At 37.9% G+C, this 24,253-nt stretch overlaps 3 protein-coding genes across 3 annotated transcripts; 2 read left to right on the top strand and 1 right to left on the bottom strand.

The window, feature by feature from the left end:
* Window positions 1-5,345: 5,345 nt before the first annotated feature.
* On the top strand, window positions 5,346-6,236 carry LOC128093477 (pro-resilin-like). The gene is made up of 2 exons (XM_052710369.1): window positions 5,346-5,541; window positions 5,661-6,236. The coding sequence occupies exons 1-2, from the start codon at window positions 5,521-5,523 to the stop codon at window positions 6,165-6,167; spliced, it is 528 nt and encodes a 175-aa protein (XP_052566329.1). The 5' UTR covers window positions 5,346-5,520; the 3' UTR covers window positions 6,168-6,236.
* A 4,043-nt stretch (window positions 6,237-10,279) lies between these two features.
* LOC128093407 (putative odorant receptor 83c) lies at window positions 10,280-12,425 on the bottom strand. The gene is made up of 3 exons (XM_052710008.1): window positions 10,985-12,425; window positions 10,678-10,923; window positions 10,280-10,294 (listed from the first exon to the last, which is right to left on the bottom strand). The coding sequence occupies exons 1-3, from the start codon at window positions 11,852-11,854 to the stop codon at window positions 10,280-10,282; spliced, it is 1,131 nt and encodes a 376-aa protein (XP_052565968.1). The 5' UTR covers window positions 11,855-12,425.
* Window positions 12,426-21,386: 8,961 nt separating this feature from the next.
* On the top strand, window positions 21,387-23,323 carry LOC120413970 (pro-resilin). Its single transcript, XM_039574979.2, has 2 exons — window positions 21,387-21,543; window positions 21,712-23,323. The coding sequence occupies exons 1-2, from the start codon at window positions 21,526-21,528 to the stop codon at window positions 22,333-22,335; spliced, it is 642 nt and encodes a 213-aa protein (XP_039430913.2). The 5' UTR covers window positions 21,387-21,525; the 3' UTR covers window positions 22,336-23,323.
* The last annotated feature ends 930 nt before the right edge of the window (window positions 23,324-24,253 follow it).

Raw genomic sequence — 24,253 nt, 5'->3', positions numbered from 1 at the left:
CGAAAAACTTCGCTGCACAAGGCAGCTTATCCGTTGTAGATGTACTTCATCATCAGCTCACTGAGAGCTTGGAATTGTTCTGCCTTGTTTCGGCAGGCACGAAAGCGCGTGAGCATCTCTCCAGCAAGGGCAAAAAACTCAGGAAGCGTGAAGAGATCATCACCAGTAACATCAGCTTGTCCCGGGGGAGTACCGACGCCAGAAGCGGCTACTCTAGCGTACGAACCTCCCCAACCGGGAGGGAACGCTGGTTTGGTCGATGGAACCGCTCCGCCGCCAGCTGCTGCAGCGTTCGAGCTCAAAGTCTTCGGAGGTTGGCGGGACGCTGGCGCTTTCTTCTTCTTGTCCTGCTCCTCGAGGTACTTTTTCCGCGCGGCACAGCCACGGAAATTCGCCGTGTGGTTTCCACCACAGTTCGCGCACTTGACGCGCGCTTTGTGCTGCTGGGCGTTTTCCCCCAGCTGGTCTTTCCGCGGAAGATTGCACCTTTCGGTGAAGTGGGTCTCACCGCACTTTACGCACCGGGGCGGAAGATTACAGTTTCTTGAACCGTGTCCGAATTTTTGACAGCGGTGGCATTGCGCTGCGTCGGTCGGATTCTTCGTGTAGAATCGCCACGTCACAAAGAATCCGTTCAGTGCTTTGATCCGCCGAAGGTCCTGGATTTTGACGGACCCACGATCGAAGTACAGGAGGTACAATGTGTACGTACCTGTCACCGTTGTCGATTTCGAGAGCACCTTAATCTCTCGAGGCTTAACCTTGATGCCCGATAGGTGTTCTTCCAGGTCGGAGATCGGGCGGTCCGGATATCCCTGAAGGACAATCTTCACTGGGACCTTCTCTGCAGGGTCAAATGTAAAAAACTTGAAGTTTCGCAACTTCAACTTCTTCACCACCATGTCGAAATTCAGTTTGTTATGTGTAATAACTTGCACTGACGTTTTACCTATTTTCAGACAATATTGGAGGCCCTCAAGCAACTCGTCAACATCGTCTGCCAGCGTATCCAAAATAAAAATTGGAGGTGGACGTCGTTCCTTCGGAGAGTTACATTTTTTCTTCTTTTCTTGCTTGCGCGCAAGTTCAACATCGTCATCGTCGTCGCCAGTACTGCTGCTGTCACTGGCGGTGTTGTTTTCTTCTCCACTCAGCATCTCAAATTCGTTGCTGGTGGGAACGTTGGAAGTGGTTGTTGTCGTGGTGCTTGTGGACGGCTGCTGCTGCTGCTGCTGGCCGGAAGTGCTTCCGGATGCCCGGGTCGATTGTCTCGTCCGTACAGGGGACTCACGTGGACGGTATGACACGTGTAAAAACGATGGATCGGTGACGTCACTGGGCACGCTCCCGTGCGCGATGGCGGTCGATGCGGCGTTGGTGTGTTTACCTTTCTGCACTCTGCCGGTAGATGAGCTTCGCGGGTTTTTCGAGGCCGCACTCGAACTGCCACGGCCACGGCCGGCCCTTGGCATGCTGGAGCAGCAAACTCGCGGGTAATCACGGTAAATTACGGCGAAAAAATCGAAAAGTTTGAAGAGCTCCGAACACTTGACTGTTGCTGGCTGGTGTTGCCAGTCCCGATTTTTCACATTTTTATATAACATTAAATCTAAGTTTTTTAGTCGCAGTAGGTCAATACGTAAACTGAGATAATATAATAAAAATTACAGCATACAAGTTGAATCCTGAAATAGTAGTTTATGCAACAAGTTGCAAAAAGAGGATTTTTTCAGCACGAGTCGTACATTTATCCAACGAGGTTCACCGAGTTGGATAAATACGACGAGTGCTGCAAAAATACAAGTTTTGCAACGAGTTCCATACAACATTTTTTGCAATTTCGAAAAACACCCATTGAGTGAAATTTTAAGTCGAATTTTCATGTATTTTGTCAATAAATCGTTTCAATCAAAAAAATGTTGTAAAGTGTTACTTTTCGAAACAAGTGCTGAAAAGTTCAACTTTTCAGCATCCATTTCAGTGCTGAAAAGTAGAACTTTTCAGCACTTATTTTGAAAAGTGTTGCTATTCGATTTTGTTATTTTTGGTACAGAAAGGTAGGCTATTTCGTCGTTCAAGAATGACAGGAAAAGTAAGTAGTTTCACGACGGAATTGCAAAAAATCATTTTTCAAAGCAAAACATTGGCAAAATTACATAAAACAAGTCCAATCACTAAACTCTTGGTTTTTTAAAGTAATTAGTTCTTTTTTAATTATTTTTGAATATCAAAAAATTGGTATAAAACAAATTCATGAAGAATTTTCAAATCGAAGCCCAGCTGGGCTGGATTGTAGAGAGTTAACGACCTTAACCTTGTTCACATACATTTTCACAAAATTCCATATTTTGGAAAGTACTCAAAATTGCATAATTTGCAATATGGGTTGCAAACGATGCAAAATTATGATGGATTTACACAATATAAAAGTTTTAAAATTATTTTTTTTGCGAATACATTTTTTTCCAATTTTTTTTCCGCAAATTAACGTATTTTTAAAAATACTTTATTTTTAATTATTTTAAATAAAGGTATCGGAAAACTTTAAATTTGGAATATATTTTTGCTATATAAGAGTTTTAGTTTCAAAATAATAAAATTTTCCCAAAATATCCTTTTTTCGGTGTTTGAATTAGGATTTGAAACGAAATTATATTCGTATGATTTTTTATTCTATGAGCGTTTTTGATGGTAAATAAATACCAATAGATTCACAACATAACTTAATTTTGAAAATTTTAATATTTTCATGATTAAATCCACTTCAGTAAATATCAAAAATTTTCACAAGAACCCGTTTTTGAAAATGCTCAAACTTTAATAATTTGCAATGTGGGTCTCAAACCAAGCATAATGTATGGATAATATCCATTGGATATTAACTAGTCAAGAACATTGAAGTTTGATACTAAAAATTTCACAAAATTTTAATTTTTTTTTAAATAATGATTTTTTTTCTTATGATTTTCAATAAGGGAAGTAAAAACAATAAATTTTGTATTAATTTTCAACACTTTAAAGTTTATGGTGTTGAATATATAATTATAAAAAATACCGTCCTTTGATACCACCATTGCTTATTATTAATGTTTGATTAATTCTGTATAATTCGAATTTTGTGAGATTTGAGTATTCTACAAAAAAACTTAAGTAAAGTAAAATTACGAACAAAACTATGCGCTCATATTGCAAATTAAGAAAGTCTGACTATTGAAAAAATATGACATTTTGAGAAAAATCTCCAGTATTTTAATTTCTATTAATTAATAAAATATTTATAAAACATCCCGTTGTTAAAAAAATGAAAGTTTTCAATTCTAATAATAATAATATTCATTTTTGTTCTTTTTACCTGGTCACAAATTACCGGGGTGACATTGACAGGATTTTAATTTGTTTTTTTAAATATTATTCAACATGTAAGACTTTTCGCATGATTTATATTTTTTAAACATATACTGGTCTCGGTCACATAATGTTCATGTACGTTTTATTCAAAAAATATTTCAAAATAGTACTTAAAAAAATAGATTCGTTGAAAATTGTTATTTTAAATTATGTCAAATTGATCATTTATAAGGTTGCGTTTAATGTTTCACTTGAATGAATTACAATGAATTCTTTGTGTAGCTAACTTTATTAACTTTTTATACAAATTATATAAATTTTAGGTTGAGTACATAAAAAAATCCAAGTTTAATCAAAATTCATTAGAAATCTTTTTTTTTTTCATAAAAGTACCAATTTGTGTTGCAAGCAAAACCAATTTCGTAGCATGTTTTACAAATATTCAAAATTAACAAAATTTACATAGAAAATTGTTCTACTGGAAATGCCTTTAAATCTGAAGATATTTTTGATTTCTGATTCAATTTATTTCGTTGTGCATTACTTGTGTGAAGTTACTATTCTAAGCTGATCACCTTTCAACAGCTGATTAATCAAAAGTTGGGAACAGAGTTTTCGGGTGCTCTAGGAATCGAGTAAATCTATTGAATGAAAAAAGTTACAGAATAACCTTCGAGATTTCTGTTTCAATAACACCTAAAACTGTTGACCTAGAAACTCATATTTGCTGTTTAGACTAAAATTGTCCAAAGATTCTGATAATGCATTCCGTTTTCCGTCTCGATTAAAAAAAAACATGACACTTTGAGAGTATTTAAACAATCCTAATTATTAAAAGCAAAGCAATCCACTTAAACGACCCCCGGGTCTTTTGTGGTCTCTGTTGCAAGATTCTGCTCATTTCTAGGCGTCCGAAGGTTATGTGTGGTTTGTCACCCAAAACCTCTTTTACGCAAATGGACCGACGTTTTACTTCCCCATCCGATAGAAGGCGTGGTCAGGCAAATTTCGTCTCGTAAAATGCCACCGGGTCCGTCTGGGACTGAACCCAGGCCTTACCCGGCGTTATTAATGTTCTCTTAATTATAGTTAACTAACTTTTGAAGCTCTTCAATTTTCATTTTGCAAACATATCTTCAACTTATCAATGTCACCCCGGTTACCAATGTCACCCCGGTTTACGGTATTTTTTGAACTCAATGAACTCAAAAACAAAAACACAAAAACTATAAATAAAATTTGTACCAGCCCAAGAAAACCCAAAAAATGTTTAGGCAATGATGAATATTCAATAAACTTTTAATTAATCGATGTCGTGATGTACTTCGAGAGGAAAATTGAGGACACCTCAGTAATGCAACATTGCTGCCTAATCAATATGCCACGCAATAGCAATACCTCTTCCCTTTTCCGAACCCAAGAACTTGGCTCTGACGCTGCACCTGTCGAGAAGGTCCGCAACACATCTGGGGGTCGCCGCAAACTTTGTGTCCAAATATGGACGCGAATCGAAGATGATCGCCGCCGTACCGTACTTAGTGCGGAATTGTGGTGCTTGAAAACAATCACGCTATTAAAACAATTTTGATAGCATTGTCCTCGTGGCTTGCGCGTTGCGTTTGCGCGCTAATTCGATGGACTCTGCCGCCACCGTCGCTCTGCGGTCTTAAAATAGGTATATAATTCACAATTGGTGCAGAAAGAGAACGCGCCGTGTCGTGGTGTCTGGTGGGGTCAAGTGGGGTGCGAGGGGTGTCTTCTCAATGGTGATTCGCGAACGGAAAGAAAAATTGGAAGGAATTACCGTCCAATTTTCGCGGTTTGACCCACGACGACCGGAGGTCCAACCGAGGTGTTCACGGCGAAAAAAGAAGACCCCCGAAAAGCACGACGGCGGTCTATGCAGCCGAACAATTAATTGGACAATTAAAACTCGTACGTTCTATGGCCGAAGGCGCGCGACAACCCGAAGACGCTCCGGTACGCGCCTCACCTTAGAGGAACCACATTTCGCGGTGATTTGATATAAAGTTCGTTGGTCAAGTGCTAGACTTAAGCATTCGGTAGTGTTCTTTGGTAAGCGCAACAGCATCGAGCAAGAACAGAGAAGAACAAAAGTGTTTGTGCAGTGAGGGTTTGCTAAGCGTTCTGAGCGTGAAGAGGAATAGGAAAATGCTCAGGCTAAGTGCTGCGGTGAGTTGGGGACGGAACCTGCGGGTTAGACTGTTGCGTGCAACGCAGTTCCAAGTGGCTTGAACAGCAGAGTGCAGTCTGGTTTACTGATTTTTGTTTCATTTCTGTGTGATTCGCAGTGTGTAGTGCTGGTGCTCGTAGGAGTGTCACTGGCGGAACCTCCGGCGCCGGGTGGTCCCTATCCGGATCGTCGGAATGGTAACGGAAACGGCGGTGGTGGTGCAGGTGGTGCCGGCGGCGGCTACCAGCAGGTCGCCAGCGGCCAGCAAACGTCCGAGGGACAGCAGGTGGACGCCCAGCTGCTCGATATGGTGAAGATGTTGCTGCTGCAGCACGAGAGTGAGTCGTCCAACGGAAACGGCAACGGCGGTGGCAACGGAAACGGAGGCGCAGGCGGTTACGGATCGTACGGCCCTCCGGCCGGTGGTGGCGGTGCTCAGGCCGGTAAGGTGACCGGAATCGAGCTGGAAGATCCCAAGCAGAGCATGCAGGTGGCCGAATTCTGGCAGGGTGGCGCCGAACAGGGCGCCCCAAGTGGTTCCTATGGCGCTCCGGGAGCTTCGCAACCCAGCGGATCGTACGGTGCGCCCAGCGATTCGTACGGAGCTCCCCTAGGTAGGAAATAAATTATTTAAATTATTTAATTTTAACGCTAGAACAGATAATTCATAAAAAAATAAATTTGTCACCGTAAAGCAGCTGAGTTTTGAATCTCCCCTAGACCAGTAACCAATTGCTAAATTGTCTTCAAAGTTCCACAAAATGCGACAAGATGGCACAACCGCGACGACCTGTTCGATTTCTTACCCAGCAGACATGAATGAAACCAGCGATTGGTGAATGGTTGCACGCGCGCGCGCATCTTCATCACCTTTATCGCTAATTGCGTCATTATGTTGCATAGAGGTTGCAACATCCATCGGGCCAAGCCAGGCCAGGCCAGAAGAATGTGTGCAAACGTGTTTGGTGATTATTTCGCGCGCACTTTGCTGGGTCCTTTCGCGGCCTTGTAGGTCATTCGGCGGTACAGCAGCGGCAGCGTCGAATTTATCTTGATTGGGAGACGATGGTCAAACAAGTGTCCCCGATGTGCTCGATGAAGTTTGTTGGTTGTTATCGTTGATTTGACTATAAATTGCGTCCTAGATAAAATCTGCAGGCCTAGTAAGTATGTTGAGAACCAAAATATGATAATAATCAATACATTTATTAACATTACCAACACTAGATTTTTGATGAATCGATTGTTAAACAATAACAGCAATAACAGTCCAGACTCGATTTTAGAAAGCCTCGATTATCCGAAATTCCAAAAATCGTGAGTTAATCGAATAACTTTGGGTAATCGACTCATGATTTGTTAAGATCACATTCGAATTTCAAAACATTAACGACCCGCAGGTCTTTTGTGGTCTTTATTGCAAGTTTCTGCTCGAATCTAGGAGTCCGAAGAATGGAATGGAGAGTGCACCCAAACCTCTTTCTACTCGAAGGAACCTTGCACCCCAGGGGTCGTACTGACGACCTTTGGATTGCGAGTCCAACCACCTCCAGCGATTCCACCGGAGCAGGCTTGGTTTGGTGTGTTGTTTGTACTTTTGGCATGGAGACGGCTCCTACACCTGGACTGACTTAACAACAACCAAAGCCGGGACCGACGTTTTACTTCCCCATTCGATGGAAGGTTGGAGCAGATGGGAATCGAACCCAAACAGAGAAAAAATGATAGTAATATTCATCAGGAAATGGAGACAGATTTTGTGTCAAAAAAAAGTGTGATATAACATCAGAAACTGGTAAATTTTCATCAGTTTCTGATGAATTTTCATCAGGTTCACATTTTTACTCCTCATTTGTATGTAAAATTACTCAAAAAAGAGGTAATATTGAACCAACAAAATTTTCAATCTTCCAAAATTCAACTTTTTCGCCTGGTTGATAACCTCCAACATGGGTCATTCTCCACCAACTCACACAGCAGTTGCCTCGACCACTCTTCGATTTGCGTGAAACTTTGTTCTGAGAAGTAAGTTTGGTCCAAGATAATTTGCTGCAAGAAATAGGGATGATTGTGAAAATTTTTGTAAAAGGGACTATAACATAAAATTAGACGTTCGATTTGACGGTTGGTGCCTTCCTGAGATCCGGCTTCAAAAAAGTACATAAATATCACTTAAGTGGCCATAACTTGAGACAGGGTTGCCAGATTCTCAATGTTTTGGACTCGTTGGAAAGGTTTTTTTTACCTTACCAACGATGTATACCATGATGATATTTGAGTTTTCGATTTTCGCTTACTTATCAACATCCACATTAATACAAAAACACATTTTTATACATAACTTTTGAAGTATTTATCGAAACTTTATTAAAAATCAATAGGTATGTATGGGACCTTGAACCAAATTGAATGTAACTGGTTTGACCAAAATTGGTCCAGCCAGTGCTGAGAAAACTTGGTGGGAATTTTGGTCACATGCACACACACATACACACACAGAGACATTTGTTCAGTTTTCGATTTTGAGTCGATAGGTATACATGAAGGTCTACGAGCTTTCTGTGAAAAGTTCATTTTTAAATCAGGATTATAGCCTTACCTCAGTGAAGAAGGCAAAAAGATTTTTTCAGCACGAGTCGTACATTTATCCAATGAGATTTACCAAGTTGGATAAATACGACGAGTACTGAAAAGAACAAGTTTTGCAACGGGTTGCTTACAACATTTTTGCAATTCCGAAAAACGCTTTTTGAATTGAATTTTCTGTCAAACATCCATGTGTTAAGTAAATTCACCGTTCAAAACAAAATATATTGAAAAATGTTACTTTCCGATACCAATGCTGAAAGGTAGAACTTTTCAGCACTGGTATTGAAAAGTAATAATTTTCCATTCTATTGTTGTTGGTAGAGAAAAGTAGGCCGTTTCGTCGCTCGAGAATGACAGAAAAAGTAAGTAGTTTCACGACGGAATTGCCAAAAAAACTTGTTTTAAATCCTCCTGTTTTTTTATTCTGTAAAAGCCCAGAAGGATATTTTATTAATCTAGAACAAAATTTGTTTTTTTTTATTTCGTGTTTTTTTGTAAAGGTTATTTTTACAGTGTAATAATGTTCTACAAAGTTGCACAGCAGACAATAACAAAAAAATATACATACAAAAAGGTTTTTGTGATTGTCTGTTTTACAACTTCATATAACATTTTACACTGTAAAAAATAACCATGCAATTAAAAACAAATCGAACAAAATTTAAAAATAAAGCATTTTGTTCTCCAAGAGAAAATGATCCTTACGGGTTATTGCACTGCCCATAATTGAAAATTCGGCTATTATGCCAAACCAAGTATTCCGAGAAAAACTCGTTTTAGTGTTTGTCACAAAATCTCCGTCAAGGCAATTTCCTATAAGAGTGGCATATTAGCCGTTTGGTTTTTCGCATCGGCAGCCAAGTCTAAACACTATTTTAATGAAATTCAGGTTCCAGAAGATGCGTTGGAACATCTTCTACCACCTGGTGCTAATATCTCGTTTTTATCAAAAGTGGATATTAGCCGTTTTTTCGATGGTGGGCAGTGAAGATTCTACTGATGACCCAAAATTATATTCATAAACTCTCAATGTTCCTACCAAGAACGTTTACTAATAACACAGTGCACTGTGGGATAAAATCAGGGAAAAGACGATTACGTCCACATCTCGGAACGCGGCTGGTTCCCCAAGTCCATCCAAGACTTTTCTTATGTAATCGATTGTAAGTGGTTTCATCCTGGGTAGACCACGGGCAACCGAGATATAGCCTGATTTTCACCGGAACATTTATTCCGACGATTTAAAAAAATCCCTTGTGGCCAAATATGAACGAAAAATGTCGCCCTTGACAAGATATAACGTACAAATATCCCCCAAGCTAAGACAGTACAGAATTGGCCACAGGAACCATGTTCCGGGATCCGGTGGAAGTTTGACCAGGTTGTCCAGTAAGTTTGGCATGTTGCATTTCAAACGTCATGATTTCAACAGAGTAGCCTACTACTAGTGTCCAATTAGTAAAACAAACAATTTTGACCTACTGTGACCGGTTCCAGGTGCCCCGGGGGAAGAATTGGCCACTTTGGTCCAGTAAAAAGGGCAAGATGCATGTCAAACTTCATGATTTTTCAAAACCAATGCATAAAAAGCGTTTTCAAGACAAATTGAAGAATTTGGGAAACTTTTTTTTGAAACCAAAAAAAAAAATTTAAAATATTTTTTTTTATTTTTAAAACGCTTTTAATGCTTTGGTTTTGAAAAATCATGAAGTTTGACATGCATCTTGCCCTTTTTGGCATGAAAATATTTCTTTCGAGTTTTAAATTTTCAATCAAAGTAAGATTAAGGGGTCAAAACATAACCCTGGTCAAAAATCTGCGAAACCGTTACAGATTTGGCGATTTTGTAGAACAAAATGGTTCTTTTTGTTTTGCTTAAGACTGGATAGTTTTTTTGTTTAAGAATATCGAAATTATTTGTTTAAAATATCAAATATTCTTCTCTGAAAATAAAATTATTAGAAACTGTGACGAGCATCATAATATTCTAAAACTATGATCATTCTAATAAAACATTTGCAAAAAAAAAAATTGAAAGGTTAAAAAATGAGAATTCAGATATTTTGCTAGCCATAGCTTCTTGCAAACCTAAAGGTAGTTGAAAAATAGAAATGATGCTAGTGTGTGTTAATATACTCAATTAAGTAATTAGATATCGATCAACTAGAAGAGAAGAGAATGTGTATTTGCTTTTCCAGTTTGATGATTATCTGGTAAACCCGCAATAACTTTTCAATCAAAAAATAATTTCTGACAAGATCTTTTTTTCTCAGTGTTAAATAAACTCTATTCTTGTTAGACATATAATAACAATTGTAATACTTAAAATTTACTTGAAATATTAATTCAGTGTAGATGATATTTTTTCCGAAACAGAATAACTATTGATTTAAGAATAACTATTGATGATTTAACAGAATAACTATTGATTTTAATGTCATTTTACACATTCTTGAGCATCATGAAGATGGAATAGATTTTTTTGTACACTTGTAATAAGCTGCCATCAATATCCGTAACTGTTTCCCAAGAAACGTTATACCTACCGCCAAAAACAGGTTCATATTCATCGGCAACATGCCTCCGTACGTTAGCAAAACAGATTGTTGCGATTTCGATAGCATGTACTTGATGTTGTTCTGTTCTGATGTACGCATTCTATGCCAAGCTACGTTGTAAATTTTCTCTGTGAAAAGTTCAGTTTTCATGTCGATTAAGGTTCCCAGGATGCAGTACAAAAATGATTGAAATGTTGCTACAGTTATAACCAGATATCCTGGAATCCATGTATCCTGAAAAGAAAATGGCATGGAGTTTGCTCTCATCGAAATAAACAAACGTGTTTTTACTCACAATTTCCATAACAAATAATGTAACAACAATTTGGAGCGCATTGCAACTAATTTCCACAAATATCTGAACCGTGAATCGGTTTTCAACTTCCGCTACAAATTGGTTCAGTCGTTGTTGATATTTGATAATTTCGATGAACTTTTGTTCAACCTCCGTGTCCAGCGTACCATCGGTATTACGAATCGCCAACTGATCTAACTCATCAAGTTTTATGAAAATTAGGTCGTACTGTATGCAAATGTTAAACACCAATGTGATGTAAATGTTCTGCGATGCCGTTAATCCTGGTGGCGTCCACAAAATGCAGCTTACTTGGTACATGTAGTTCAGCTGGTAGCCCAAAGATGTTTCCAAATCAGTAAACGGCATCACAACTCCAAAGGGAAGAATCTTTTCTCCATTCCAGAGATACACAATCAGCGGTAAGAATGCTGTTCCGACGCATCCACCCAAAAACGTGATGCTGTACATGGAAATGCACTGCTTCAGTAGCTTGGTGTAATGTTGGAGCACCTGCTGATCCCGTTCGTCCGATGAGGCTAGCAAATAAGTCTGCTTAGCTTCTTGAAATGCCGCCCCATATGGGTTAGGATGAAATATGATGAACCCAAGCCGGGTACATCCGATCACAGCGTACGACAGTGTAACGAGGGCAAAGGTGAAATTAAACACATCATTTTGAAACAAGAACAAATCAAAAATAGTTATCACGACAAAAGCACCGGCCAAAAAGAGTATCACAAGTGTTGCGAAAGAAATTCGAAAGTTTGGTTCGTATGCACCGCAACCCATGAGTCTCAAGACCCAAAGCTGCCAGCCAGTGATCTTTTCAAATTCCTTCTGAGTCTCCAGGCGGATGTTCTTCCCCATTATGATGTGCAAATGTAGTAATTAGCAAGTCAAAGGATTGATTGTAACTGTTTGCTTTTCGCTCGTCAACCGTATAATTATAGTAGCAATCCGATGGCAAACTTTCAAAAAGAATATTTTAGTATCCCTACAATCACGAATGGTTCATTGCTGCATGTACTGTACATGCATTTCAATTAGGCTGAATAATTTAGAACTTTATATCGGAAATTTATTGCAAAAGCTGGCTTGAATGCATACAATAAAAATTGCCTGCGTACTAATTACAGGAATATAAAGAAGTAGTTTAAAAAAACTTTTTGCAATTCCGTCGTGAAACTACTTACTTTTCCTGTCATTCTTGAACGACGAAATAGCCTACTTTTCTGTACCAAAAATAACAGAATCGAATAGCAACACTTTTCAAAATAAATGCTGAAAAGATCTACTTTTCAGCACTGAAATGGGTGCTGAAAAGTTGAACTTTTCAGCACTTGTTTCGAAAAGTAACACTTTTCAACATTTTTTTATTTAAACGATTTATTGACAAAATAAATGAAAATTTGACTTAAAATTTCACTCAATGGGTGTTTGGGACCATCCATAAACCACGTGGACACTTTAGGGGGGGGGGGGGGGGTACGGCGATTGTCCACGGTCCATACAAAAAAGATTTTTTTGTATGGGCAATTGTCCACGAAGGGGGGGGGGTGAGATTTCCAAAAAAGTGTCCACGTGGTTTATGGATGGTCCCTTTTTCGGAATTGCAAAAAATGTTGTATGGAACTCGTTGCAAAACTTGATTTTTCAGCACTCTTCGTATTTATCCAACTCGGTGAACCTCGTTGGATAAATGTACGACTCGTGCTCAAAAAATCCTCTTTTTGCAACTTGTTGCATAAACTACTATTTTGATTCCTGTTGTAGAAAAGTAAGTAAAACCAATTAGTTGGAATTGAGGTAGCGGTTATTAAGTAATTACTTATAAGCAAAGTTGATAAAAAATCTATTTCTGAAAGTTATCTCATCTGACGGTATTTTTTTGACACATATGTGATTTTCAGAACCATTTATCATCATTCATTTGAATTATTATTTACATTTCAAATAAAAATTGTGATTTCATAAAAAAAACAAATGCAAAAAAAAATAAAATTTAAACGTGCAGGAATATAGTACACTTAAAAATATTTTTGGACATTGATAACAGGTTTGAATGATTTAGTGAGAATCATTTGACATTTCATTGCACAGTGGGAAAAATAAGCCAAAAAAGAAGGCGAAAGTGGAGTATCTGATGAAAATTAAAAAAAAATCAGTTTGACAAAAGTGCTTGGTAAATTCAAATACGTTCGGATTTGCGATCATTCCAATCAACGGATATTCGAAGAATAATTCGCTCTGTATAAAATTAAATGGTTTGCGCGGAACCATAATGCCAATTTGGGGGGAGGGATTCTAACCAACAACCTCTAGATTGTGAGTCCAGTGCGCGGTCCGATTGATCAACATAGGCGGGACATCAAATTTTGCTTTAACTATGGGAAAATTTTGACCAATTTTGAGAAGGACATTATTTTGGCCTTGAAAAGTGGTCTTCATACCATTTTAGAGTGAAATATTTTAAAGTTGATTCTTTTCATAATTGATATTGGAATATTCTTTTAATTACTGGCATATCAATGACTAAAAGAATACAGTTTGATCGAAAATATGTTGCATAACGTAATATTTTATATATTTTTATTTTTGGAACTTTTGAATATTTTAGTCATTTGCTCACTTAGACATTTCGTCGCTGCCGTGCTAACTTGTTGCACGTGCATTTTGGGCCAAATTGAGCTAAGAACGCCATTTTGTGCAGCAATGCCTCACCTTTTGACTCACCACCATTTTTAACTATAACTAGGCACACCAGCAACCAAATCCAACCAAATTTCAGGAAAATGCACAAAATGGTCAACCAAACAAAACCATGTTTGTTATTGTTTACATTAAATCTATTGTTTGTTTATTCAAGGTCAAACATTAAAACGCGTTTTTCTCGGAACGTCAAAAAGCGACGTACGACAAGATAGCACGACAACGTCGATTTGTTCTGATCTCTGCTAAATTTTACATTTTTGTTCAAATGTTGAACAAAATTTGTAAGTTGTCAACCAATGTTTGCTGATTTTATTCTGCATTTGAAACTATATAATTTTTAATTGGAACCAAATTTAATAATTAGCTAATAATAAGAAATCAATATCAAAATCAGTTATTTACTAGCGCAAAAAAACATCTCACCAATACCAAGTTATCAGGATAATTTTTTTCTCTGTCATTGGATTTACTTGTAATAAATTTTGATAACAGAATTAGTTATTTTTCGAACAAATCTCTGTTATTATTTTGTGTTATTATAACAGCTTATCTGGATGTTTCAATAACAAGTTCTGACCTCATGACAATAACAGAACTTGAACTTCTCCAGATTTTTTCACCTGCTCGGGGCACCACCAAAGCCATGAATAATGTCAGTGTTAACAGGGAATTTGTTTTTGCGACCGACAAAAAACTACTACAAATTGATATGACTTTAAAAAAATTTCAGGCAGTTTAAAATCTGTGATCCGATCCACAACTTATAAAACAACATTATAAATAATTGTGTACACATGATTATTTTGCACACGATTATCTTAATAGCACGGACGACTATCACTTGCGCCATCTACTTTCAAGTTGTAAAAGTAGCATCGCGCGATTACGCATGATTTCTCAAAATGTCTTATGCAATAATTAATTAAAAAATTTAGCATTAGTATGGTGCTAGAAACTGTTTTTTTGGCATTATGTTTGTCTTCATGATTTTATGTATTTTATCATGGATACTAAAATTGCCGGAAAATTGATAAAAATAGTGCCATTTCAAAAAGTGCCCATGAATTTGCATCATCAGCTGGCTTTGTTTACGTTTTAAACCACGTGGTGCGAAGATTTTGACATAAGCGATCTCGCTTGCGCAGATTTTCTCCAAGAAGAAGTAAAAGAAAACCTGCTTCACTTTTTGAAACCCCGTGTCATGTCCGTTCGTCCGTGTTAATAGTTAATGGTTCGATCGATTTTTGTTGGGTCGGTACAATTAGGACCGGTTTTGGTTAACTTTAGTGAATTAAATAATAAAATAATGTAAATTAAAAAATTAAACAATCACAAACAAATATTTTTAAGCATTTCATATAACAAAATGCTTCGAAATTCTTCAGGCAATCGTTATTCGTTGGAAAAGATTTTTTCAACCTTGAACACAGTTATGTAGGGGAGAGTGGGGAGACTTGATCCCCGGGGACACTTGATCCCAAGCCTGTATCTCGGCAGCATGTGGGTAAAACAATTAGCTTTGTTCTAGAAAGTTGTGCGAAAATAACTAAAACTCATTGTAGAAAACAAAGAAAAAAATTAAAAAATGTTTAAATTGAGTTACACACATTTTTCTATAACGAGCTGCAAAAAACTTCCAAGAGATCTTTTTTTCTTTGTTTTGATATGTATAGAAAACACTAAAAAATTATTCAAAAAAATATTTTTTATGCATGAATTGTTTAATAAACTTATCAACTCCAAAACCCTTACGCATTTGATGTTAAATTTATCGTCATACTATTTTTACAATCAATTGTTTCAAAAAATGCGTTTAGGGAGACTGGATCCCTGCATTTTTACAGTCACTGGAATCAGCCTCAAGATTAATTGATTGGGCTGGGTTTTCATACATAGTTTCCTTTAGTATAGTTGTACATAACTTACTGTAGTTTGAACCTTTTTTCAAAAGTTTTGTAAACAAAAATTTCCAGCTTTTGTAAACATGCTTAATTTTTGTCTAAAAAATAATATTTTAAGTTTTTAAATATTTTACATACTAAACCTGTTATAGGGTATATGACCCTATTTTGGACCTAGTACCTATTTTGGACCTATTTTTATTAATCGAGGTAGTTCAGGCTTTTAAAGTACGAATTCACTGAATCCAACCAACAGAAAGTGTAAGCAGGATCGTTTTGTAGCTTACCTCTTCCAAAAATGTTAACATTTTTGATTATTTCCGCTTTTTCAGCCACTTTTTCCAATGCCAATTTTATTTCCTACCATTTTCCTAGCACATCGATTAGGTCCAAATATTCCGGCATCGTTGCTTATCGGATTTGGCTCGCGACACCTTGATGATTTTTTCTGTTTTGCACTGAAACCAAGCAATTTCATCCGGTTTCCGAGCAATGTAACTGTTGTCTATTTAATGCTTTTATGTTTTTCGTCACTAAACCATTGAAATAACTATTCTATTATCGAAAAAAACTCAATTCAAAATATTTTTTCAAATCAGCCACGTTGGATCAGTTTTTGGAGCTATTTTGCCGTCGGTTCAAGGCTATCACCAACACATGTATAAAGAGGTGTTGCCAGTTTTGTTTATCAATTTATTTCGATATTTCATTGACATTAATTGAATTTTTTTAATTCAATATTTTGAATTGCATTCCTTTACTGTAATTATTAGAAATAAATCTAAGCTTTAAAAAGCAAATGATTAACAGAAACAATGAAAATATGTTTTTTTAAACGATAAAAATGCAAATTGATGATAGAGATTTAGATGATTCTTAGGACCGATTGCAAAGTATCCCAAAATTTAAACTGATGTTGATTTATTTTTGTCTTAACATCATTATCACCAATTTAGCTGCATATATTTTTAAATTTTGCTTCAAAAAATGCAAACTGGCTACCCTGTTGGAATTGAAGGGGAAACGATTGAAAAACCTAATGGGTCTAGTTAATTAAATCGTCAGCTGTCACCGTGACAGGAGCTGTCAAAATTGCTTACGAGTGGTTTTTGAAAAAGTCGTATGAATTAAATTTAAAAAATCTTGAGTTCGTTTTAAAAAGGTCCTAAGCGCTAGTTGTAAACAAATCAATTTTACGATCAGTTCTCGATCAATTTGCGAATTATAAATAAAAAATGCTTTGAATTGTCATCTGCACGTCTTTTAAATCTTTTAAAAAATCAAATAAGTGTCGGAGATCGTGATGGCTGTTACGACGTATTGCAAACTAATTAGAGAAATATATATATATATGGAAAATATATGTTTTGTAAGTTTTGACTGATTTTTGCATATCTATCAATATATATTTTTTTTAATACAGGTACAACGTATTTTTCCACAATTGCCAGCGTTGGCTTATAATAAATTACACTTTTAGATTTTACCGTGTCAATCATGTTAGATACACAATTGAACCAGCTAGAAAAATAAAAATCTTCGATGTTAACTTTATGAATTTTATGGTTTAAGACATATCTGATTACCGTAAATCTGGGTGACTTTGATAGCCGGGGTGACTTTGTTAGGTTTGAGATTTTTCCGCAAAATGAAGAGTACAAATTAAATACGTACGGAATGGTATGGAATCATACTGACCTTGGTAGAGAAGTGCTCAAAGTACCTCATGAAGATCTTTTCAAGAAAATGTTTGAAAAGTTAGTTAACTATAATTAAGAAAATGTTGATAAATAGCATTATGAACATGATTTTGAATCGTAAAACGGAATGCATTTTCGGATTCTTCGGACAATCTTCTACTAGGAAAAGGTAAAATAAGTTTGTAAATAATAAATATTATTAAATATTATTTGTTTTTGAAACATAATTCAAAAAAAATCTCCTAATTTAAAGGCATTTTCATTTAAACAAAATGAATATAAAATGTAATAACTTTTGATTCGTTCTTTGAATTCAGTTAAACATGTAATATAAATCTATATTTTAATAAACAAAACTAGTTTTAACGAATTTCAGGCAAAGTTCTGAATATTTAACAATTTTACCTAAAATTTATATGTATTATATTAAAAAGCTTATAAACATAGTTAACTAAATATTGACATAAATGGGGATCGAAGTAAGCGCGCGGCAGGTCGGACGCAATTTTTTCTGCTCCTGTCATTTTCATGGAGTTTTCCGTTTTTTTGTATGTTTGAGTGAAAATTAAAATTAATTTCTGACGAATTAGTTCGTACGGTTTGTGTTTGGTCATAACTCCGGTGCGCGTCAGGTGACAATGAAGGAAAATGGTTTATCTATACTGGAAAGGGAAGTGTTCAAACCTCCGGTCATTGTGTCGCGTGGGTTCAAGAAGAAGACCATCAACTGTGTGGATTCACATTCACGTTACGGGCAGTTTTACGCCGGATATGTACCGGGTGCCGATAGCTATCAAATCTAAATCATCTGTGAAGGCCCAGCGGAAGCTGGCCAAGTGTACAAGTAGCTACATGGAGCCGACTGAGAAGAATATCTCGGATGGATCGCGAAAAAAGTATCAGGAATCACGGACGGAGAAGTAAAGCAACTCAAGAATGAAGATTTGAATTTACCATGACTTCAAGTTGAACATTTTGAAGCCCGTCTCAGATCTGAAATCTATGTGAAGACACTGTTTTTTGGTGAGACCTTTCCATTTTAATACAAAAACACGTTCATTTACACACACATATAGACAATTCATTGAAGACAACCACGCCAACCTTATTATATACGCGGTAGGGTGTTCCCTTGGTCGTTCGCTGTGAGTTGTGGATTGCCTGCTTCTCTAATGAAGGTTCGACTGAGGGGGCATGCTTATTAATTTCTCGTCGCTCCATACCCTCAGTGACGTGATGGGAGCAAGGGCGTCTATGCAAAGTGTCCCTACACCCGCTACAAATTTCCGGCGCTTGGGGAGGGAAGAGGGAAACCATTTTATTTTATGCGCCGGTATTTGTAGCATTAAAATTCGTGCAAAAAAACTTATGCACGTGGGTGTACAGATTACGGAGTAAAAGATGATCGAATTGTTCACCTAGCGCTCACATGTGTTCCAGGACCAAGTTGCCTGCGGGTATGGGGATCATATAACATACATACATACAGTTAACTAAATATTGACATAAATGATTTTCTTAAAAATTATATCAGCAACCTAAGTGATGGTAAGTTCAAAGTAAAAATAATGTTTGAACACCTCAAATCTGCAAGACAAACTATGACTATCAAAGGCACCCTGGTATTCAAACAAAGATTTTTTCAAACATTACATTGTTTTCAAAAGTGCAACATTTAGTTAAACTTCTTGTCAAGCAACTGTAAAGTTTAACATGACAGATGAGAAAGTTTCACAACAAGTTACAAGCTATAATCTCCCTTTAAATTTTTTTCATTGTTTAATCATATTTGAACTTAAACTCTGCGTAAAATTTAGAACCTTTTTTCATTGTAACTTGTTATGTATCTCTGTCATTCATTTAATTTTATGATAAGGTGTTTTTATTGCGACTAATAACGGGTTGTCTTTTATGTTCTAATGCTTGAACAACTAGGTCGGAAGAAAACGCAAATTGTAAATAGGACAGAGACCTGCTAAAGATGCGTGAGATTCCATTCAATATAATAAAAACACGTTTTCAAATTAAAATCCATTGTTTTATCATAATTATTTATTTTCTGAAATAAATATTTTCCAATATATAATCGTGGATAGGCCCTTTGATTTATCAAACCGAGTTTTTTGTAAGTGTGCGTGTTGCCGCCGCACGCCGCAATTCGAGTTGTCCAAATTTCAACCAATCAGAGTGTGGGTCCAAAATTGGTTCAGCGATGTCTCCAAAATACATTCAATAAGTCCAAAAAGCATCCAAAAAATGTTTTACTTGAAATGCTTATTACAATGAAATGGTTAAATTATTTTCAATTTACAATAGTACACTTTGTTAAGCATAAATTAAGGCACAAAACAATCCTGAAACGAGCCAAATTAGTTAGACCGTTCCTGAGAACCATGCGAAATGTGTTGACGCTTTGCATAGTAGGTCCAAAATAGGGCCATATACCCTATTTTGAACACAAACGTACAGGTTTTATGTGCAATTGCTGTAACTTACAGAAAATTTAAAGTTTGGATGAATAAGAAACATTTTGCTTAAGATTTCTTCAAAATGTTGAAAGGGGGATCAAGTTACCCCTAACATTTTAAAAATGCCGGTTAAAAATATTTTTTTAAAACGCTTGGCATGATTCGAAGAGTTTATCTGATGAAATACCCTTATTAGCCAAACATAGATGAATGTTTAAGCTTTCAATTCATGCAAAAAGTTTATAGTTTTGTGAGAAATTGACAGAGTTATGTGCAATACAAAAAACGGGGATCAAGTCTCCCCACTCTCCCCTACCGAAAATATGCCAAATTTTAATGAATTTAAAAGAAATGTTTTTCCTAATGTTTTATGTCTTTTTTGATTTGTGATTTCTAAATTCAAAATTTGCAATAAGTTTAATATTGCCCTGGATTCAAAATCCCCTCTCGAGTACAGTTTCGAATGTTTTCATAACACTTTTCTATAGACAGCCCCCATTTTTTTATGGAGACTTATATGAAGAAACTAATGATGCAAAATGGCTAATTTGGACATAAGAAATTGATGGAAAAAGTTTCACACAAATTAAAAAATACAACAAAAATAAATTGTAGAACATTGCTCTCTTCTAAATATATAACTTTTTAACACAAAAAAAACTGTTTCGCTATAAATGTGCTTTGTGATTCAGTAACTATTTGACACATAACATTAAAAATTCAAGTACTGATAACAAGATAGCGACTTGATTTTTCTTTAAACACGCTCTTTTAACTTTATTTTTCAACTGCCCTTAAAAACACATAAAAAATTGTTTATAGGAGAACAAATCTAGAGTTTTTTTTTTAAAAGGACCAAAAACTATTGTCTTTCATATGTTTGTAGGACCTATTCAAAAAAAAAAAAACTCTAGAAATGCACACTATCATGTAAATAATTTGCACTTTTTCGCTATCAACAAACTTGAGTAACACTACTTAAATGCTGCTCACCTTGCATTTTTTTTCCTTTTCCACATCCTTTCCAAAACATGCGTAATTTTTGTCACCACAATGACCTCCTCACCATATCTCGCGTGGGTGATTGTACCTCACTCCTATGCGACGCGCGCGTGTGCGATTTATTAGCATTGATTGCCTTCGACGTTACCAAAGTCGGCCTGCCGATAAATTCCTTCTCCTTCCACGGACGACGACGACGCAGAAGATGGCACTTTTGGGAGGCTCTCCGTTGAAAATCCCGTCCCGTCAACGGCGACGATCTTGCCGAAATGATCGCTCACGCTTTGGCGTCTCTTGAGATGCTGCTGCTGCTGAAGAACCCTACAGGCATCTTCGGCGTACCTTCACCATGATCTGCTGCCGTTGGTGGGTACGGGAATCCCCCGTCAACACTCTGAACTCTCAGCAAGTCGACGACGCGCAAGAAAGAGAGATGCTAGTACACGGGGGCTATGTTTTTTTTTCGGGGGGTGACTCCAAGATGAATCCCCGAGTTTGTTGTGGTTATGTGTGCAGAGGCGGAGAAAGAAGGCAGGTACTACACACTACACTACTAACTGCTCTTCTGCTGGGAGAGTGTGTAAACCGCGCGAGGGTTCGCGTGTACGCGCGCGGGCAGAAAAAAAGGGTAAACTATCATTTCGTAGCCGCGTGGTATAAAGACGGCAATTTGGCCGACGAAAGGCACACTCGGTCACAACACTCGTCTCAGTAAACATCTAAATTCTCTTATCCCGTTTTTCTCCTTAAGTATAATGAACAGCTTTGCCGTGGTAAGTTCGAGTCAGGACATCTCGCAGGGGGGGCATTTGGTGTGGTGTGTTTGAAGATATCAAGTCAGTGTTATTGAAGGACTTTGAAACTGAAGATTATGGACTTGGGAGCAGTGAATAGTGATTGTATGCAAGTGCCTAGTGTAACGGATGTCTGTCTACTTTCAGTTTTTGGCCTTTGCGCTGGCCGCGGTCGCCGTGGCTGAACCCCCGTCCGGCTACAACTACAACCAACCACGTGGTGGTGGTGGTGGTCACAGCGGTGGTGGCGGCGGCGGTGGATACCCCCGCGGAGGAGCGTCCGGCTACGTGAGCAGCTTCAGCAGCGCCGGAAGCTTCTCCAGCGGTGGATTCGGTAGTGGTGGTAGTCTGCAAAATGTTCCAGTCGGTGGACAGACCAGCGAAGGTCTCCAGGTGGACCAGCAGCTGTTGAACGAAATCCGTCAGATTTTGCTGCGTGAGGAAAGCCAGGGATCGTCCTCGGGAGGATTCGGCGGTGGCATTCCAAGCGGTTCGTATGGTGCTCCAAGTGGTTCGTACGGCGCTCCTGCCCCGGTCTACGGCGCCCCAAGCGGTGGATCGTCCCGCGTCGTTGGAATTGATCTGGAGGGAGTCCGACAGGCCATCCAGGTTGCCCAGTACCTGCAGACCTCTTCCTCTTCCTCCGGACCATCGGGCTCTTACGGAGCTCCGTCTGCGCCATCGGGCTCGTACGGTGCCCCATCGGCCCCATCCGGATCGTACGGCGCTCCGTCGCGTCCTTCGGGATCGTACGGCGCCCCGTCCTACTAAGAGTGCCACCGGGTTAGCCCTCCAAAAAGCGTAGTGTACCAAAACAAGTGCTCCTGCGGGTACTTCTAGAACCCGCAGGCGTACTACATCAGCGAACTACCAAAATACCAAACCTATTGCGGCAGCTTCCCTGAACCATCTGGACAACAGAACCCCGGCCATCGAACCACGGATTATGCAACGTACCGTTCAACGAACTTAGCGATCAAAAAATTGTCAGAACCAGAAGACTTAGAACATACCACCACCATTACAAAGAACAAAAACACGCAACACACATCCAACTATCACTATACTTTCAAAAAAACGAAAACACGGGTCTGAGCGAGCCAAGCCCGGTGCCGCGGATGTCCTTCTTCCACGCCCCGCATATACTCGGCCTGTCCCGTTATATAAGGGCCACCCATCTACTCCTGGCCTGGGTGCGCGGCAGTTGGACAGCCAACGCGGATGTGTGCTTTGGACCGGCGGACAAATCGGTGCTGCTGCGAAACCACGAAACCATTTGGCGAATCGGACAGTTGGTACAAATTCACAGCAATGCACAGGGGACTGATGGTTTGCGCTAATTGTCCCCACCATTCCGAAACCCCAAAAAGGCCGGTCGTGTGCGGTCACCACTATCAGGACCAAGTCTAGCAATCTCACCATCCAATCGGTGCATCCCATATAAAAATGGACCATATCGGGTGCACCGATGCACAAATGACCTGATAGCTTGCGCGCCCCCACACCAAATCGGCCACCGTGCAGCAGCAGCATCGATTCTGTTCCGCCCGACATGAGAGAGACTTTACGAGAACAACTTTTATTTTTTTAAATTTTGTTTGTTAAACTTGTTTACATCATTGTACATACCTGAAACGTTTTTAATCTCTCTTTTATCTAGTTTACTTGTTATAGTTGTTTTTGTAACCGAGGAAGTGAAACCGAGAAAACAAAAAAACAAAAAAATAATAAAAAAAATCGAAAAATTTGTCACCGTTAAGCAATTTGTTTTAATTTTACTCTGAAATATCTGTTGATGACAATCCTAAAAAGTGAACCACCCTAATGTTTTTAACAGACGCATTCCCAACCAACACGCTGATGTTTACATATAAACCCATTTTTTCCAAAAATTTTGGCAAAAAATATGGCAAAAATATGCTTCCTCACTAACTTGTAACCTAATTATAAATTAATTTCAGTTGAAAATGCGTTATAGAAATTGTAATTGAACGTCGTCAAAATGAGCTTATGAGTTCGGTGCCTGATAGAAATACATGCCTTTGTACAATCCTCATTTTCTGCAATAAACTTTAACCTTTATACAACACGACTAAGTTACATCATCCAGGCAAATGCCCTCGAACCTCGTTTGACACTTTCCCCTAACTCTTAATTGAATTTAAAAATAACTGCTGCCAATTTCCCAGGTTAACCATTGCGAGACCGGTCTTTTTTTGTTGTTGCCAATTACCCGAGCTGGTTATCTAACGTGGTACCAACTTCCTTCCTCCCATTTGGAGATTACTCTCACGCGACGATACCCGCCGTGTAGTTGGAAGAAGAAAACGATGTTCGTTATGCAGCTGCTTGACATTTGACATCGGAGCAATTCTCTGCGTTTTCGATGAATCGATATTTGTTTGAATAGTTTTATTTTTTATTTTGGCAAAAACTAATAAATTACCAAGTTTTTTTGCATCATCATACAAATTAGGGGGGCATATAGTTTATTGCATTCCCACTGAGGAAAAGATATAAAATCATTTGAAAAAATAATAAGACTTCCTTAATCCACCTTCACGAATACATATATACATATATCGACTCAGAATTAAATTCTGAGCAAATGTCTATGTAGAATTTGTTTTGCCGGAACTGGCTTTGCTGATTTTGTTCAGATCGGTGTCATTCGATCCGTCTTGAGTCC

The sequence above is a fragment of the Culex pipiens genome, chromosome 3 (genome assembly GCF_016801865.2).
Source record: "Culex pipiens pallens isolate TS chromosome 3, TS_CPP_V2, whole genome shotgun sequence".
NCBI lineage: Eukaryota > Metazoa > Arthropoda > Insecta > Diptera > Culicidae > Culex > Culex pipiens.
The sequence above is the reverse complement of the archived record's forward strand: the minus strand, read 5'-3'. Positions and strand labels throughout refer to the sequence as shown.